The following is a 21,205-nucleotide window of genomic DNA, read 5'->3' on the forward strand; positions in this document are numbered from 1 at the left end:
GGTAGTGCTGAGCCGGAGCTTAACCCAGCAGAAACAGGGCACAAGGCGGGACTACACCCTGGACCCGACGGGGACCTGCCCTACGGTCTATATATATATATATATATATATATTATATATATATATATATATATATATATATATATACACAGACACACACACACACACACACACACACACACACAACACCTACACACAACTTCCAAGTGAAAAAAATATTCCAGAAATTTATAGAAAATTAATTCAAAATAAAAACTGAAATAGCTTGGTTGGATAAGTGTCCACCCCCCTTGTAACAGCAATCCTAAATTAGCTCAGGTGTAACCAATCACCTTCAAAATCACACACCAAGTTAATTGGCCTCCCTCTGTGTTAAATTGTACTGATTCACGTGATTTCAGGATAAATTCAGCAGTTCCTGTAGGTTGCCTCTGCTGGGTAGTGCATTTCAAAGCAAAGACTCAACCATGAGCACCAAGGCGCTTTCAAAAGAACTCTGGGACAAAGTTGTTGAAAGGCACAGATCAGGGGATGGGTATAAAAAATATCAAAGGCCTTGAATATCTCTTGGATCACGGTCAAAACGATTATTAAGAAGTGGTAGGTGTATGGCACCAGCAAGACCCTGCCTAGATCAGGCCGTCCCTCCAAATTGCAGGAGCTACATGCTTTTATGGCCAAGATGGGTCAAAGTGTACATGTGACAGCAATATCCCAGCACTCCACAAATCTGGTCTATATGGTAGGGTGGTAAATAGGAAACCATTACTCAAGAAAGCCCACCGTGAATCCAGTCTGAAGTATGCAGAAAAACCCACAAAATTGAACTTTTTGGCCTAAATGCAAAGTTTTATGTTTGGCGCAAACCTAAAACAGTGCATCACCCAAAGAACACCATCCCTACTGTGAAGCATGGTGGTGGCAGTATCATGTTATGGGGATGTTTCTCATCGGCAGGGACTGGGGCACTTGTCAGGATAGAAGGGAAAATAAATGGAGCAAAGTACAGACAAGTCCTTGTGGAAAACCTGCTGCCTTCTGCAAGAAAGTGGAAACTGGGACTGAAGTTCACCTTTCAGCATGACAACGACCCAAAGCACACAGCCAAAGCTACATTGGAGTGGCTAAGGAACAAAAAGGCAAATGTCCTTGAATGGCTCAGTCAGAGCCCCAACCTAAATCCAATCAAAAATTTGTGGCATGACTTGAAGACTGCTGTCCATCAACACTTCCCAAGGACTTGACAGAGCTTGAACAGCTTTGTAAAGAAGAATTGTCAAATACTGCCAAATCTAGGTGTGCAAAGTTGGTAGAGACCTATCCCAACAGACTCACAGCTGTAATTGCTGCCAAAGGTGCTTCCACCAAGTATTAACTCAGGGGGGGGGTGACTTATCCAATTATGATCTTTCAGTTTTATATTTTAATATATATATATATATATATATATATATATATATATATATATATATATATATATATATATATATATATATATATATTTTTTTTTTTTTTTTCCTCAATAAATACTTTTTACCCCTTAACAGTGTGAAGTATGGTGTGTAGATAAGTGGAAAAAATCCTCATTTAAATGCATGAAACTTTGAGGCACTGACACAACAAAATGTGAAAAAAAAGTTCAAAGGGGTGTAGACTTTCTATAGGCACTGGATACACACATACACACACACACACACACACAGATAATATAGAACCTAGTAAAATTCTTGTTAGGTCATAAAATTCAATGTAAAATTTTAAAAAATACATATTTAGTATATATATATATATATATATATATATATATATATATATATATATATATATATATATATATATATATATATATGCACTATCTTGGCTAGAACCGATCTAAAATGAAGATTTTACTTAAGAAAGATTTAAGCACCCAGAGGGGGAAAAAAAAAAAAAAAAAAGTTAACTCTTTCTTGGCTGACATAAAAGCAACAAAATCTTACATTTTCATATCACGCAGGGGAAATTGATGGCAGTAACCCTAACCATCTAGCTAACTAAATGAGGTGTGGAGTGAGGAAAAAAAAATCAGTCTAGACTACTGGCAGGCTAAGGTTTTAAACTATGCACCAAACAGCCTGGGCTGTCAATTATATAGTACCTAGACCTGCATCTCCAAGGCACTTAACCTGTCTGTGCCAGCAGCTCCTCTTGTTTAAATGACTCGCTGTACTTGACCCTTCCAAGTCTGCTTCAGAGCCACTGTGAATATTATAATGACAGTCTGTCTGTGTTTTCTCCTGAGCAGCAAGTGGTTCAGATTACAGTGAATATTTCTCTTCATCTGGAATTGGGATATCAGTGACACAGCATTAGAGTTCAGGTGTCATAAAGAAATACCATTAATGAAAGGTGTGTTCTCTCTGTGTTTAGATAACCCTGACAACATCAGGTCCTCTAAGAAACGTTTCTATTTAACCATTTAAACACATGCACAGACAAAAATACAGTAAACAGTGCACTGATATTGTTTTAACAATTAAATCACAACAGAATCTTCTGTTTAATTAAAACAGACCCAAACATGCTGATGTCATAGATACACTTCATATCACAGCATAGCTTCTTTAAAAATCAGTACAATTCCTGTCTAATGCTCTCTCTCTCTCTCTCTCTCTCTCTCTCTCTCTCTCTCTCTCTCTCTCTCTCTCTCTATATATATATATATATATATATATATATATATACACACACACAATTAAAGACAAACACAATGGCCTGTAGACACAAGGACAATAAAACTGTCAGTGTCAAACTACTCGGTAATAATTTAGCACAGAAATACGGGCTCCCCGAGTGGCTCATCCAGCTAAAGAGCCGCCATGGGGAGCACAGGATGAGTCACACAGCTTGGGCAGCGTCCGTTTGCATTCGGGCTGTGCAAAGAGGCCGAACTTTGCTGGGGACTCAGAAAGGCAGACTCCCAGGGTGGGGATGGGAAACTGGCAGGGATTGCTTTTCTTTATCAAGCAACAGCAAACCCTACTGACCAGACACCAAGCACATTCAGAGTAGATAAAAAGCAGGGCTAATCTTTGTTCTCTGGTTGTCATGCTGATGCGCTAAGGAGGACGCACTGTTGTTGATCCCTGGAGCCAGCATTACACTTCAGCCATCAACACCAGGCAGAAGGATATCTTCATCATCACTAAGGCAATGTAGATGGATCACGTTAGTTTACAATAAAATAAGCATAATGTTTTAGTTGGTTTTTATCTTGGCGAGAGCTGAGTCCAACATCAGCATGAAGTTGTAATGCCTACTCTCATATAATGGAAATCATGTTCTCCGGGATCGGTAGCCCAGCCACCTCTGCTTTGGATTGCTCAGCGTAACAGTGATTCTGGCTTTAGGCTTATGAGATTGGAGGACGCTCACACACTCTCAGAACATCTGTGCTGTGTCAGGACTTGCTGCAGTGAGGAGAAAACAAAACAAAAAAAAAAACAACATATTTGGACATTCCAAATAGGGGGAAAATAAATAAAAATTGGTTAGTCTATATATAATTTCTTTTTTTCAAAAAGCACTAAATATGGTTAGCGTCTACACTGCGCAGCGTTTAATACCGTACTAGAGAACTGGTTTCAAGACCACCTCAGGGATAGTGTGGTTTGTCAGAAGTGTGGATGTTGTAATACTGAACTACATTTTTGTGTATCCTCCAATATCCCAAAAAGCTTTCTGATATGTTTCGGCGCATGGACATTACAAATACAGTACTCAGTACAACAGGTGCCTGAAGGTGTTGAGAACGACTATCAATACTGGGTACTGTAATTTCTGAGGCTTGTTGTAAAATGGTAGATCATGGAGCGACGTGATCAGATGCCGAAATCAAGGTCCAGGCTGCATTGTGATAAAATGTACCTTGTGTTTTTAAAAAATAAAGCCATAATGTTCATGCTAAGAAGCGCTATGTCTTCCGTGGGCACAGGCTCCATATTTGCTTGGTTGTAAACATAAAATACAGTGCATGGTGGGATAATGTCATATTCCCGCAGTCCATTGCGCTGCTAGGAACTGTAATCCAACTAGTTTAATTGTGTTTGTATGCATTAAGCCTGACTAAACATGAAACGGTACTTCAGTGTGGACGCTTTGAGATATATATATGTATATAAACATTTAAATTGAATATAATTAAACATTTTTGAGTACTGTTCTTAAGATCGGACATGTAGTGTGGACAGGGCCAAAGACTAGAGGAACAGTATAATATCATGCTTTTGTGTATTTACTTAGCAAGACTGAGATGGCATGAACTGAATTCTACCTTTTAAGCAAGAGACATGATACCTGCCAGCTGCATTAAAGAACCACTGAGGGTTCCTACTTGTCCTGACATGGTTTAGGGCTCCCTTATCAAAATATCTGTCTTTGTACTTTTGATATCACAAAGATATTATTATTACTATGATTTATTTCTTCACAGACACCCTTACCCAGGGCGACTTACAGTTGTATACAAAAAATACATATCAAGAATTATAGTACAATTAAGAGCAAGATACAAAATACAATGACTTCAGTCCTAATAAGAGCAAATACAAAACACAGTACGATTTGATATCGGGGCAGTTCAAGATCAGGTAAGTGTTGACAGTTACATCAGAGTTAGATACAATTGTGGTGAAATACTAGATACTACAGATTGGGTTAAGTGCAGTATTAAAGACAGTAAAATAGGGAGAAGATAAGTGCAAGTTAAAAAGTGCTTTACCCCATTGCAGTCCTATTTCCCTTTCCGGTCCGATTTCGGACCCTGTCCAACATCGTCAAAAAGACGTCAAGCACAGCTCTCTAGTCGTTTTTTCTCCAGAAAATGAAGAGAAAATCTTTCAATGGTGGAGTGAGCCGATGGGAGCCGATAGAAGCCCCCCAAAAAAGAGGCGGATCTGAGCAATACACATAGCCCCTGCACCACAGATATAACAAGAACATAAACAAAAAAGACAGCTGCTTCCGCATCCAGCGCTCAAAGAATATCACAGACATTTGCAGAGCTTTTTGAGATGTTACAGTAATAAAATAATGACTTGGAGTTGGTGATAAAATGAGTGCTCAGGAGATGTATATGACAAATACAGTGAACAAGGGGTGGGGCTTGGCTGGAGATGCATTACTGAGTGTCCTGTTGATATGCGGTGCCTTTTAAACCTGTTTTACTGTAAAAAAAAAAAAAAAAAAAACAACAAAACAAACAAAAAAAAAAAACAAACAAACCTTTTAAACAGCGCATTTAAAATAACAGAGCGTGTGAAAATAAATTGGACCTGATGCGCCTGACAGGTGCTGAATAAATGGACCACTAAGGCCAGAGGGGTGATAGAGAGGGTGGAGGGGCGGCAGTCCCTGGAGAAGGCAAGGTCCAGTTGACGGCCAGCTTGGAGAGAGAGAGAAGTTGAAGGAGTGAAGGAGAGGAAAGAATCCGGCAGAGTGGGTGGGATTGGAGAGATGGATATTGAAATCACCTAACAGGACAGCTGGGGTAGACAGAGAGGAGAGGGAGGAGAGTAGATATTCAAGTTCATTGAGAAATTGAGTGTGAGGTCCAGGGGAACAGCACAGTACAATTAGCAGGAGTTGACAGGGAGAGGTTAGTTGGACAGCATGAAATTCAAAGGTGTTAATAGAGAGTGAGGAGAGGTCAGAGGGAACAGAAGAGTAAGGAGGGAGAGAGGAGAAGACCAGTTCCACCTCCCCGTCCAGTGAGACGTGGAGTATGGGATAGGATGTAGAGAGAGGACAGGGCAGCAGGAGACAGTGTTATCAGGAGAGAGCCAGATAAGTAATCTGTTTGTTGTAAACTTCAATATTGATTTAGTAACACTAAGTTGAATTAAAAGATTTCTGTGACATCACCCTTTGATCTTTTGACTGATTAATTATACGAATCTTTAAAGAAAAAACAAAAAAAACGTGAATGTGTGGCTTTGAAGAGAAGGGTAGTGCATGGCAGATATATTGCTGATTAACGAATCCACAGTTTGTGCTATGGATCCACAGAAAACTGTTGATTCGCCAAGGAAACCACAGAACAATCCAACAGAAAAGCAAATATAATTTTATTATGCAACAATCATTTCAACAATTGCAGTTGTCCCGCGTTATACCGCTCCCCCCCTTTATAACGCCACCCTCGCATACCGCCAGCTATTCTCTCTGAACAAATGTCACCAATATAAAAACAGTGCTATTGTTACCCTTTATATCATCACCCTGCTGTCCACCACCCACCAACTTCCCAAGCCTAGCAATCGTAAATATCAATGATATGTTTTATCACTGAACGTTCATACCAATGTCATCTACACTCTCGCTCCCAATGCAAAACAGAAAGTACAAAATGGCGAGTTGACCCTACATTTAACACCAGAGCAAAAGAAACAAATATGTATGCATCTGAAAATAAAAAAGCAAGTCAGCAAGTACGGCAAGATGTTTGTTTACATGCAAGTTTTGCATAAATGAAGGCTGACTTAAACTAAAGCATCAGATTGTAAACAGCAGAATATTTTGTTTTGTTTTGTTTTTTCACTTCGTTTAAAAAAAAAAAAAGTGTTTGCCTGTACATATTAAATGTTTTTTTTTTTTTTAACTGCTTAAAAAAGAATGCCGCTGAGCTTAAATTGCTTTGTGAAATAAATAGATTGCATGACTGTAGTTAATTATAGCATTCCACATTGCAAATGTAACACTTAGAAAAGGGCTTGCGATTTCATATTGTTTGCTAAAAGGCTAAAGGTAATACAATTATATATTAACAAAGTTGTAAAATGTAAAAAAGTTTTCATAATTACAAATAATGACACAGCTTCTTTATTTACAGTATGACTTTTGAACACTGGATTCCTAACACTTCAGTGGATAAAGCACTCTGACAACAAAGGATGGGAACAAGATGGAACCTGTATCTTTATTTGTTCCATGGTGTTCCTTTTCCAGCAGGAACATGGCTTCAAACAATACAAAACAAACATAAATCCTAGCTCCTGTTTTGGAGAGCTAACTAAACTTAAGAGGATCCCTAACTTTGTCAGACCACTAATCTGTTTTTTTACTTTAAATATATTCACAAATCAGACTGAATATATTTTGTTTTAAAGCACATTATTTTCAGGTCTACACACAGGTCTTTACCTTCACACAGACAGCTATTGTCTTGGAGTCCTTTTTTACCTGCTTGGCTTGTTTGTCTGTAAGTGGGATTTCAAACTCAAACTCCGAGGAACTAATGACAACATTCCTTCAAGATGAGAGACAAACATTTTAACTGTTTGAACAAAGTGTAACAAATGAGCAAAAAACAAATCCAATTTCCAAATGAACACTCAATTGAATCTCGTATTAATTAGGATGAAATGTTTTAAGTGGCATAAAACAACTCTGCTGAATCAGTAACTGCACTCGAAACAGTAAATTATTTTTACATATTCAACACTTACCGTTGTTTATCCCTTCCTGAACTTACACAACCAATTCCAATATTGTTTTCAGTTACTATATTATATGACTGTCAACACTGTAAATTCAATAGGACATAAACTATGTACACTGCCCTCAACAAGTACTACCAGTGAAGAGTCAAACTGGATTAGTGACTGGTTTTCTTAGAGCTAATAATATATACTGTGTTACTTCAATTTGGCACCGCAATGGTGTTGACACCACAGTCATATAACAGCTTTATAATAGAGTCCGCCCTCGAATAAACGGCGTTATCGATAAAGAAACATTAAGGTATTTTTTTCTCCCCATACAACCCCCCCCCCCCCCCCCCCCCCCCCCCAAAAAAAAACCAAACCCAATAAATAAATAAATAAATAAATGCGCAACACTGACTATGTACATGTGATGCCACCGATGGAGCCTCAATCTAGCACGGAAATTACAAACTAATGTACACACATATAGTAAACAAATTTTATTTTATGGTAATACCGTTCTGAAAGAAAATGCAAGATAAACTACGTACAGAACAGCGGTCTTTCTGAACTTCTTAAGTTATAGGTGGTTCTGTTGTTTTACTTTTAGTTCAATTGCAATTCCCGTACTGAATACCATGCAAATAAAAACAATGTGTTTACTATCTATGAGATTATTTAGTTTCAGTAGCTCTTGCAGAGAAATTACAAACAAGCAAGTTACAGTGAGAAAAAAAAATAAAAATAACCAAGCAAGATATATTGTAGTTTTTACAGAAATCAAAGTGATATTCTGAAGTAATTTTTAGTGCAGAAAAACATCTGCGTCACATTCTTGGATTTAACTGACACACCAGCATTTTGCCACACCTTAACAACCAATACACACCCCTGACCTTCCAACTTCCACCTAACAGGCTCTCGGTAACTGTCACCGATAAATGTACTGTAGTCAAAGAAGGTTAGCCACACACGCTGTTATATACAGGTAGGCTACCGTATTACAGAAAATAAGCAACTGCGATACTTCTAAAATGTCACAAGCCATGTAACAAAATATTGTAACGTTTGAAAATCGTAGTATTATTAATACAGGTCGAGATATATCAGTCTATTAGAATCAAGCTTGAGTTGACTTCTACACCCAGCCTATTTTTACTGTAACAATTGCTTTACCTAAACTTACAAACTCAGGTTACCACATGACAAAAATGTTGCACTGTGAATTTTTTGTATGAAATGTATAGTCGGATTAAGAAACATGAGTTTGAATCAGTCCTTTGGGGCAAAATAAAAAAAAAAAGACTGAAGCCAAGTATAAAGACATATCGCAGGCAATAGCTGAATTGACATTAACGGATACATTTGATAGACCAAGAAAATAATTTACTGTATATGTTTCTCACGCACATCTCAGTCAGAATTCTTTAAAAAAGAGATGACACATGTCGAAATTGAAACATCGTTTTATGGTGCCTGGAAGGAATTTGGTTCAGACTTAAAAAAAAAAAAAAAAAAAGAAAGAAAAGACTAATGCCAGCAAGAGAACTGATAGAAGCTGTGTAGAAATCCCAAAAGCACATTGGGAGTTTGATACACCGTACACAAACAGATATTAATGGAGTGGTTTAAACACAACCTTCAATCAGTTGGGGGAAGTGCTGATTTTGTCAGCTGCAGAGATTAATAGATTTGGAACCCACACAACAGAAACAATGGTTCCACAGACTGCAATTGGCCACCGTCCAAACTACATACACACACTTCAGCAAAGTGCAAACAGGCTGCTGTCTGATTAAAATGTACCACTATTAGTTTGTTCCTGGTGACAGTCAAATACATACTAAACGGTACTGGCACGACATACAGGCAGCTGCCAACCAAGCACCTAATATGAGTCTTGTGTTAAAATCTTTCAGTCTGTCAGCATATGCAAACAGTGCCTAAACAATCCTTTTTTTGTGGTTGTGATAGGAAAATCTTAATGTCTGTATGGATTTTGGAGTATCTAAATAAAGTAGAGGTATATTAAACAATAATACACTATCATAAAAAATATTCTTGTGGTGAAGCCACATTCCCACTCACAGCCCTTGGCAATCAAAAGTGGTAGTACATTTAATACGAGTGCATTTGCTCAGTCAACAAGAAAAATAATGCAGTATTATAGTATTGTTAAAAATAAATTGTACATTAAAAAATTAACGTTCCATTTTATTTCTTTTACTCTTTTAACAAAACAAAAGATTAATAATAATAATAATAATAATAATAAATAATAATAATAATAATAATAACAATAAATAAAAAGAAAATTATTTAAAGGCCTTCTTAACTTTGTCATACCTACACATTTTAAACTTTGGTATGATTAGAGTTGGAATATGGGGATTATGAAAAGGGAAAGGAACCTGTTGTGATTCAATTGTCATTTACCTCCAGGACCCATGCTCAGAACTGCAGAACACAGATTATAATTTGCAGAATTCTAGACTTTTTCCCCCCTCACTTGTACAGCACCTGCTGCTCAGGAAGTCAATTTATAGTGCTGTATATATAGAGGGAAAAAAAAGTATTTGGAATGTGGTTATGGTAAGGTTATATGTGGTTACAGTGATTGCAACATTATGAAGAGTTTATTGCAAGTACTACATATATGAATTGACCTTGAGTTTAGGAACTATAACTTGGTTTGCCTGCCACAGACATTGTTCATTTCAGTTGAGCCAAAGTGTCTTTATATTTAAGCAACAGCATCATCTTGTGCACAGTGTAGTATTGCCAGAACCACAGAAGGAAACCGGATCCAAAGTGGCAGATAATTGGATGGTGCTTTGTCTGATTTAACCTATTTTGCACTTTACTATTTGTTACAGAACACTTTTAAACATGTTAAAAGGGAATTACTTGGATAATCTGCACAATCCTACTAGGTATACCGCAAACCTTATACATAGCGTGCAACCTGCATACAGTATATCACCAGAAATGCATCACAAATCCTCCTACAACTTATATTGAATTATAGTGTATCCAGTTTTTTAAATACAATTAGGCATCAGTTGTTGTTCTTACCAAGGTCAGTGGCATCTTGTTTACCCACAGGGTTCATACCTACAGAGTATGTTTAAAAGGGTTGCTTTGCAGTGTGGCAGAAGAGGATCCTCACCCCCATAAAGCCCCAGATTACACTTGTCAGAGTTTGAGCTGTAAAGATTAAATATTTCATCATCCCGGCCAGTCACCTCTCACCATGACAAGAAACAAAATAACATAAAGCAATTAGGGGATCAATATGTTTTAATAGTAGTGTCTAGGAGACAGGGACTGTTACAATGGGTTGCAATTTCGGCTATGCAATTTTACACTGCTTTTGATAAAGCAGGGTCGACCTGCGTGTATCAATGCCCCGGAAGCAGCTTGTTACAGACTGTTCCATCCAAGCTTCTCTGGATAGAACCGTCGGCCCAAATGTTGATTAGAGCGCATGTTTCTTCAATCTAGCACTTAGTGCGTCTCAATCAACAAAAACATGGCTAAACAGAATAAACAGAAAAATTCCTTGCGGAAGTGAAACCTTCATGCAGGCACGGCTGTTTGTTATTTCGTCGGCTTACGGTGTGTCGCTGCAACCCACGTACGTGGTTTCATACTACCCAGGATTGTGACCCGGGCAGCCAGAACCTGGGTCAGGACCTGGGTAGGAGTGCCTGTGTGAAAGGGGCTTTAAAAATAAAAACTGAGCACCTAGTCAGTTTATCCTCTGCTCCTCCCATACAGTGTGTCATATTGCACTCCTTGTTTATTTGAGATACTGTTCCGCAAAAGTAAGCTCCCTATAAATTGTAGAATTTAAGACAAAAAACAGAAATTACATTTCACAAAGACACTGCTATAAATATTTTGGAAACTGCCTACATTTTAGGCATATGTTTTGAATAAACACTGAGGTCAAATAAGTATGATTTCATGGAAAAACAACAACAACAACAACAACAAAAACAAAAACAACAACAACAACAACAAAAACATATAAACATTACTGACTATAATATTGAACACAGTGAATGGGTTTTAGGGAAGCAGTATTTTGGCCTGAAGTGGTTTTAATCATTAAAACAGACCCAATTATACTGCAATCAACCAGCCAGCGACAATAGGCGTCACATTTGGTTTTGCAGATTTGCAGTACCATATGAATCATGGAAAAGAAAGTAACAGGAGCATTCTTTGACTTGTGCCTCTGGACAGGCCAATTTCAATAAGTAGGCCTGAAGATTTATAATGCCCACTCATCGTGCTTGCTTCCTATAAGCGTGGGGTTGATATATAGCCTGACTGTTCTGGCACTCTGCTCCAATCTTGTACCACTGTATGTACTTCGGAACTGACAGTGCCAAAACAAATATCAGCTACCCAGACTCTAATCCTTTAGACCAAGAAAGAATGAATAGGAACCTTTACAAGTATTCTTTTACCCAGAGGAAAAGATAATGAATAAAATGTTACACTCAGGAAATGTTTTATTAAACAGAAAATATAGAAAAGGAATGTAGTACAAATAATAATAATAAAAAAAAGTTTGGACAAGAGCAGCAGTTTAAAAGTCCAAACATTTAAAAAATATTGACAAAGAGTTACTTTTAAAACACTTCAGGTTCCTAATATTAGACAGTGTAAAAGCACATACGGGATGTTTAATGTCCTTAAATAACGGTAACAGATATGCATTTCACATCCAGCACTGCAAAAACAGCTGGGGAAATGTACTCTACCTTTCCCCCAAATGTTTACAAAGTTAGTAAAATAAACAGAATTTTGATTTGTTTTAATTTCCATGGTTTTATTCTGTATGTTTCTTGTATTATACTTCCCCTACTCCCCTGCCACATTTCCATACAGCACTATATGTCTCACTTCTTTGTACTGCATCATGCAGCTTTGTTTTTCTGTCACTATGGGGTAGTGAGGCAGAACAGTGTTTTGATTTCTTGGGTGATAACTATCACTTTACATTCTGTTCTGAGGCCTATATGTTGGCCCTGGCCAGCAGTGCTTCACTGTTGGTAATCTGGGACTAAGAGGACTAGTAATACTGACATACTGTATAACATTCATGAGCCTAATAACAAAACTGCTACCACTGCCTGTAGCGATTGTCAATATCGGGTCCAACATTAGTCTGGTTGCTTTGTGCTTTCTGCTTTGATGAGAAAATAAATAAATAAACACATGGATGAAGGCTATATTTGCATCCTGAGCTATTCAAGAAAAAAATGCATAATACCACAGTAGTGACGTCATAATTCCTGTAGAGGAAAATATACTTGAACTTTGACCCATTCAACCCCTCGGAACCACTTTCAATTGAAACACAAAATCAAAAAGTCTCGTTTTCAATCACTCGACAACACCCGCAGTAAAGAAATTTTCATTAATGATCAACAAAACGAGAATACGTTAAAAAAAAAAAAAAAAAATATTATTATCTAAAGCTGGTACATTCGTATCTCAGAGAAACTGGAGAGGAACTGGAAATTAAATACATTCCTGTCAATGACTTTCAAAATTTCAATCTCTCTACAACACCTACAATTTTAGTCAGTGCTTTTTAGTCACTTAATTTACAATCATCCTTCACCAACGGGAGCACCAACCAAGCGAGTAACACAAATCTTCCGACTCTGACAACGACTAATAATATAAAAAAAGGAATACCCCATTGAAAAACATTTTCCTTAAAAACACATTATTTTTTGCAGTTCATTATCTACCAAGTTTAATTTACCATTCCTGAATTATCAAAAAGAAAATTATATTTAAGATTCTTTAATACTGAATTAATTATTATTCATTAAATTCACTTGCAATTTAAACCTTAACACCTGTTTAGTGTCTTTTTTTATTACTGATACTGATAGCCATGTATTATAAAAAATAATAGATAGGGTTCAGTGAGTTACAGGAAAATAATTCCATCTTGGGTTTCTGTGACCTAACGGTCTCGTAGTTTATGACATCACATAAACCACACACACATATACACACACATATATTTTACCAGCTCTCCATGAAGAAGAAAAAAAATCGAGCCAACAGATGTGTGTCAATCATTATACTATCTTGCCAGAGGGAAAGCAGTAGTGTTTTGCAGACTGCCTGAGTATAGTGTTGAAGAAACTGACATACTTTCTTCTATGGTCAAGTGAAAATCTTCTACTCTTAAATTGAAAACCTCTGGAATGTGATCAAGAGGAAGACGGATGGTCACAAGCCATCAAACAAAGCCGAGCTGCCTGAATTTTGGCGTCAGGAGTGGCATAAAGTCACCCAACATCAATGTGAAAGACTAGTGGAGAGCATGCCAAGACGCAAGAAAGCTGTGCTTGAAAATCAGGGTTATTCCACCAAATATTGATTTCTGAACTCTTGCTAAGTTAAAACATTAGTATTGTGTTGTTTAAAAATGAATATGAACTTATTTTCTTTGCATTATTCGAGGTCTGACAACACTGCATCTGTTTTGTTATTTTGACCAATTGTCATTTTCTGCAAATAAATGCTCTAAATGACAATATTTTTATTTGGAATTTGGGAGAAATGTCAGTAGTTTATAGAATAAAAAAAAAATGTTCATTTTACCCAAACACATACCTATAAATAGTAAAAACAGAGAAACTGGTAATTTTGCAATGGTCTCTTAATTTTTTCCAGAGCTGTGTGTGTGTGTGTGTGTGTGTGTGTGTGTGTGTGTGTGTGTGTATATATATATATATATATATATATATATATATATATATATATATATATATATATATATATATAATTTTTTTTCTTGTAAAGCTCCTAGTTTATGGCATGCTCTACCTTCTGGCAGGGGAGCTGGGGCTTATTGTTTTTCAAAATTTGCATCCATTTTCCAATTAAAACTGCTTTTTATTTAGCCTTTTTTTAATTCATTTATTTTTTTTTAAATGTTTTTTTTTTTTTTTGACTGTTTTTAAATGTTCTATTTTTTCAAACTGGCTTTTTATCATAGTTTTCTAATTTTAGAATTAAATATTTTTCGTTTATTTATTTCAATTGTATTACATTTTTATTTTAGACTTTACAATTGTCTTTTTTACAGACTAAACTTTTAAACTTTTTTGTCTCAATTTCAGTTTTATATTAGACTGTTTTTAATGTAATAGTTTCATTATGCTTGACGTGTACTGTATTGTATTGTACTATTCATTATTTTTTTACTTTTGAAATAGGAAAAAAACATTTGACTATCAAAAGACTAGTATTTGCAATCAGGGCTTGAATTCATGGATTTATTTTTTAACAGTTCTGGCGCCAGTTCACTATTTACAGGATATACTCTATGTTCAAATTTCACCATGACATTAATACCACCAATATTGATAATAGTAATAGAGCTTTCCACTTTTGCTTTATGTCAGACACTAATGCATTCAGCAACATGCAGTTCCTACTCAATACATCCCAGGTTTACAAACTATTGTACAACACAGCTCACAGCACGGCCAATTTTGACTGAGCACTAAAAGTGACTGATGCATAAGTGCTGTGAGAACTCAGGAAAATGTAGGACTGTACAAACGTCATTGTTTCCATTAGAATAAATTACTATCATTCAAGTGCCGGAAATACTTTTAAAAATTGTCTTTATTGCAGCTCAAGCATGATCCATAACTTATATTATTAATTGTTCAGTAATTCCACATAGGAAACCACCAACTACTACAACCAGTAAAGTCATTAAACAAATTCCTGTCAGTACCGGTAAAAGGTGCTTATTTTAATTACCAGGTAAACATTACACGTGCTTAGCTGTAACTGGAGAGATAGCTGGTTTGACGAGCCACGACTCGTTTCTGATGCTGCTGGGACCTAAGGTACCTTTAGCGAATAAGAGATGAATAAACAAATGCATACATACTCATTTAGATTTACGGGAATATATTTTTTCTCCATTTCACACTGGGTAGGATACACAAACATTTTCCAGCCACCCCCTATTAATGCGGCTCTACAGTGGTGGATGATTATAACAACTGCGGTACTGAATGTTGCAGATGGCCTGTACACCCTGAAGCCAGGAAGTGGAGGAAATAACAGAGGTGCTAATCTCAAACTGCTGTAATTGCAATTACCTTTTTAAAAAAGTGGGATGTTAAATACCACAAGGACAATTCTCACTGTGTGGGTCAGCCAGGTGCACAATTTAATAAAACAGGGCCCTGGGCCATTCCAAATCTCCTTTAGTGGTGGGCTTGTCAGAATTGGTGTATTCTTGAACACAATTAGTGAGCTAGCTTTTTAGCAAGAAAAAATAATTACAAAATAAATAAGTAAATGCATTGTACATGCACAAAACGCTATTCTGATTGAAGTGAATCTCATGATGCCAGTTTGTTTTGAATAGGTAACTTACTGAACATTACAACATATGAACTAGTTATGTGTGCTGGGCTGTCATTTAATTGTCATTTAAAGTGGGGAAAAAAGAATAAAATGGTAGTTGAGTCATGTAGTTTTAAAAAATGCGGTTTTACTTCTATTGCTGCGGTGAATGTTTGATCATTTCTGAGGAGAACACATACAGCTAACCTTAGTAAGTTTGTTTCACTGGTGAAATATCCTCTTCTGCTTAGGCTTGGCGTTTTTGTAATTTTTCATATAATATGCAAATAACTTAAAGCCTGCACATGCTGTACTAATATTAACACAACAATGAATAAGCTTATCATAACAGCTACACAATGACTCCTCTCACTCTAGTAATACAAGTCTGGCATGTAGGGGCAAATCTGAGAACTAATCTTGGGGCTTCTCATTGTGAGCATGAAGCCACGTGCAATTAAAATAAATACAATAATCAAGGCTCGAGGCACATCAGACATTTCAGGTATTATTTAAGTGAAAGAACCCTTTCAAAGAGAGAATCAATTTGACCTACTGAAAGTCCTGCGTTTGTGAGTGTAAATCACAATAACATTCTAAAAACACATTTACAATCCATTAATTCCAAAGAATCCAAGGCTACTGTATATTAACGTTTCCTCCTGTAACTCTTGTCTCAAAAACTGAATATTAATACTACTAATGTAGACACATTGACAATTGTAATGTTTCATTAAGCTACGAAGGTCACTTTCATCACTGTGATTCTTCAGTACAGAAGAGTTAAAGCCGGTTCACAGCTGCTTATTTCAGTGAATAATACACTAAAGAGCAAAGAGCTGACAAGCCTAATGGGGGACTACTAGCTGAACCCAGTAAAACCTCATGTCTCCCACTATTAGGACAAACACACCGTTTACTACTGCACTTTAAAGCTTTCTATAATATGCAGTAAATGACGATTCAACATGACACTATGCTTTGATTGCCCACCCTGAATTATAAAGAATCCCTCACCGCCATCCTGTTTATAACATGCATGGCTTTCAATGAAAACTGGACGAAGAAAATAAATGTGAAAGTAGTTATTTTTTAGATTGCTGTAAACCCCAAATAAACTGAATACAAAATAAATCACATTACACTGATACAACTATATTATATTACAAACCTCAAAGTGTGTTTGTCTTTGTTTCAAGGGATTTAGAGAGACTGATATCACCTTGTACAAAACAACATTCAGAAGACAGAACTGAGGTGTTCTTTGTGAAACTGTATCAGGAGAAATCTTTCACAATCCGTTGACACAGATCATCAAAACAACTGTGTTTGCATTTTAGAAGACATTTACATATTAGATATTTGGTTCCTCCATATCTATAAAATAACTCAGTTGGTAGAATATGTAGTAATACTAAATATACAGGTTTAGATTTCTTTGACAAACTTTTTAACTAGAAGTCTTTCTTTTAAAGACATCAAGGTTGAAGTTTTAACAAGATAAAAAACACAATGCAAAATGTAAAATGCCATAGATCGGTAGATTACCACTAAATAGATGGGTTATAGCAACAGTAAGTTGTGAGAATATTAATGGAGCGAGGCAAATCATTTTATTGTGTTGTTTTGTTATGTATCAAGGCAACTGTTTTTAAATTTTACTCCACACTGCCAGGATGCCACTGCTGAGCCATATGGTCCCAGTAGTACAGTGGACAGGAAGCACCCATGCTGAGTATGCAGAGGAGTGCACATGCTGGTGTCGGTTGCTGTCACAATGATGTTGATAAACGTAACTCTGGGCTTGTCAACAAAGCACCATCTGAGGACCCCTGGTGAGACTGACGTCACTCCATGCATCAATGTTTTTTTTCACTCTTATGGATCTATCTCTTCACTGGTTTTATTTATACATGTATTTAAATATGTACTAATTGTGGAACATGGAATAGGTAAACTGAGCTCTGCCAGATCAGGCAGAACAGCATGTACACCTCACTTCCTTTTTCTTTTATCAAGACCATTGCCAAACAATGGTCTTGCACATATTTGTCTGCTCTTGCTGTATCAAAAAAAGATTGTACACATTTTAGCTGGAATATTCTCACTGGTATATAAGCTGCTAATATTTCTTGTCTTTGAATAGTCTCATTGTGTTTACAAATGAAAAGGACTTTTAGATAAAAGCTGATAAACAAATCCTACTACTGGTAAATGTTTCATAAAAGTTCTTAAGTTCACATGTATTTATGGAGTAATCACTACCGGAATGCATTATTATTTTAGAACGCTTAACATTATCTTCTGTCCTTTTGCTCTGCTTATTTTGCACAACACTGACCAATCTTGTTTAAATGTGACAAGAAAAGCCAAGCATTTGCAACAGAGGGTCATTGAGAAGTTCCAGTTTTATAACAGATCCTCATTGACAGTTTAATTACAGTTATTGTGAAGTCAGTTGACCACATTGCATTGTTACAGAAAAGAAAAGAATAAATTCAATCAAGAAGTGTTAAACCTCTTAGTAAAAAATCATGGTTACTGTTCTTTTCTTATCACTGAGCAAATGTTGCTTACATTAGACAGTTAATACAAGAACACCAACAGGAGCCAGCTGCCGTTCCATTTCATTTGCTGCCTCGACCTACCAAGTGCCATTGCTCTACAGGGAATGTTTTCATCCCACAAGGGAAGTGTCAAGTGGTCAGCTGTCTATACAATCACCCAATACATCTCTGTCATACATTAGTTAAAAAGGAAGGATTCATTTGAAGTCAAAAGCAATCTATCCCTTTTTTTTATTAATGCTATACTTTAAATCTCAATGAGAATCTGAACAAACCCCTTTCATAAAACTGTACCAACATATCAGAAGAGTTTACCTCAGCTCCTGAGTATTTCTTTGTTTTGATCACAAGGTCATCGAGGGAGACATCATCAGCAATGGGCATTCTTCTAAACTGTAGTTTAAGTATCTCTGCGCGTGTGGCTGCATCTGGCAAAGGCACGTAGATGATTCGATCAATCCGACCTGGCCGCATCAAGGCCTACGGGAAAACCAGCAAAGTAGGAATTACATTTCAATTGGCTATGCTTTTTCATTACTAAGGTTTCCCAGTTACTTCAGTGAAAATAAAATAAAAATTACCTTCACAGGTAATTGGGAAAATACAAAACAAAAAAATAATACATTGCTTTCAGAAAAGGCAGAAATAATTTCTACCGTGGTCTATATTAGACGTGTGTGTGTTGACTTAATAGACTCTATTATATATTAGACTCTTATTATATAACAGATGTCACCTCAAACTGACAGTGCAAACAAACATTCATGGACTGAATGGTCTCCTCTTGTTCTCAACTTTACTGTATAATAATAGCCTTGCTCTTTAGTAAATGATGTATACACACTTCTAGCAATATTATACTGTATAATCAGGTGTCAAAAAAAAAAAAAAAAAAAATATATATATATATATATATATATATATATATATATATATATATATATATATATATATATATATATATATATATATATATATACTGCATATTTAAAAGGTTCTTCTTAAGGCTTATAACCTGACAAGTCGACTAACACAGTAAGATTCATGATTGTAATGTTTTATCACAGGCTTTAAGTGGATATACGTTGAATTAAATATTTCCACCTGCTCCGCAGGAAGTGCCTACAGCTAGCGCTGTCACTTAGAGAGAAGGCTGAAGCTCTGACTGAATAGATAAGGAGTTTCCGTGGCTCACAAGTAAACTGCAGATACAGTATGGGGTGGGAATTATTACTGGACGATAGTCTACTGGTGTTCCCAAGACATTTTGGTGGTCTGTAAGCCTATTAAAAACCAAGAGATAATGGTCTCTCTCTCTCTCTCATTTTATTTTATTTATTTTATATTTATTTATTTCATTTATATAGCACTTTTTATATAAAAGTATCGCAAAGCACTGTACAGTACATAGCAGAAAAAAGAACAAACCACAATACATTTGTATAGCATGTCACACAGACAACTGCCACAATCAGACCATTTAAATAACATTTAAATACCAGTGTACATATAATACAAAAGTAGCAATTTTAAAGTTACATTAAAACCGACTAAGATAAGAAAGCCATTTTATAAAAGTGCGTTTTCAGTCTTGACTTGAAAAGTGTAACCGTCCCAGCTTCCCTGACAAATGAAGGCAGAGCATTCCATAATTTAGGAGCTCTACAAGAAAAAGCCTAAAACAAACTGATCCTGCTCTGTTCCATTGTCCATAGATCTCGCCAGCCAATCTTGCATTGTTCCACCCTCCAATCTCTTCCATTCTCCCTGCTTGACCTGGGAAACTGCCTTTATGCAGCTCATTCTTTCCTCCTGCTTTTGCACCTCATTGACTACCAGATTCCTCCGTTGAGCTTGGGCTGCTTTGTGACATGTAGGAGGAGCTGAACTGAGACCAAGGCCACCTTTTCCATACTGTACTTGCCCCATGATATCACTGATATGAAGGGCGGCCTTTTCATCTTCCACAGCTTCCTTTGCCACCCACTTTTTTCCAGTTTTCATTGTATGACTCTACCAATGTTATTTCCAATCAAACCTTGTGCATTTAAACTCCTCGGTTAGAGGCGAGACTGTCAGCTGTAGTATGACTTTACCATACAGTCCCACTCTGCTGAGGCAGCGTGGAACTCTTAACCATTTCCTGACATATGAACTGATTAACGCTTCCAGCTTCTCTACTGTTGTCAATCTCCTGCGGCCGTCTAGACTTTACAGGAATAGTTTGTACTTTCTCCTTTCTTTTTTCAACTCCAAAACTCTTGCTTCCATATGCATAGATGGTATCCCCAAATGTATCCAGCTTCTTTTAGACTGTTCCAAGTAACCTTTCTAACGCAAAACAGATCCATGTTTACTGTGTCCCATGCTGTTTCCTCAGAAGCTCTTGACCATTTAACTCCAGGCTTGTGCCCGTTGAAGTTCTTTTCTCTCTTACGCTGGTTCATCTGACCGGGTTCATTAGGTTATTAGGTTTTTCACTAGTTGTGTGTAAGAAGTTCTCCTCTCATCTATGACAGCGGTGTTGATATCCTGCGAACTGTGGTTTGCTTCCTTTTGCTGGATTTCGTTCGACTGACTTCGTAAAAAGTACTGATCAATGCGAGGACCTAACCATTGTCACTTTGCTCCAGCCGCAGACACAACCCTGGAGATCCATGTCTTTGCTAACTGCAGATCTTGAGCTAGTCCTTTCCAAAGTACTCACTGTTCTTATATCTGTTTCCTTTCCTAAGTCATTAACCGTGTTGTCAAACCTTGAAT

The 21,205-nt window shown here is 36.7% G+C and overlaps 1 protein-coding gene across 2 annotated transcripts in view; it reads right to left on the minus strand.

Moving 5' to 3' along the window:
• spata5 (spermatogenesis associated 5) overlaps positions 1–21,205 on the minus strand; it is a 183,785-nt gene that overhangs the window by 21,941 nt on the left and 140,639 nt on the right. The window contains exon 15 of one of the 2 annotated variants that reach the window (XM_041264829.1): positions 18,758–18,922. In XM_041264829.1, the coding sequence (XP_041120763.1) occupies positions 18,758–18,922 (165 nt within the window). Of the gene's footprint in view, positions 1–18,757; positions 18,923–21,205 lie in introns of those variants that run through there. The other variant, XM_041264838.1, reaches the window with a different exon arrangement.

This window comes from Polyodon spathula, chromosome 1, assembly GCF_017654505.1.
Source record: "Polyodon spathula isolate WHYD16114869_AA chromosome 1, ASM1765450v1, whole genome shotgun sequence".
NCBI classification, from domain to species: domain Eukaryota; kingdom Metazoa; phylum Chordata; class Actinopteri; order Acipenseriformes; family Polyodontidae; genus Polyodon; species Polyodon spathula.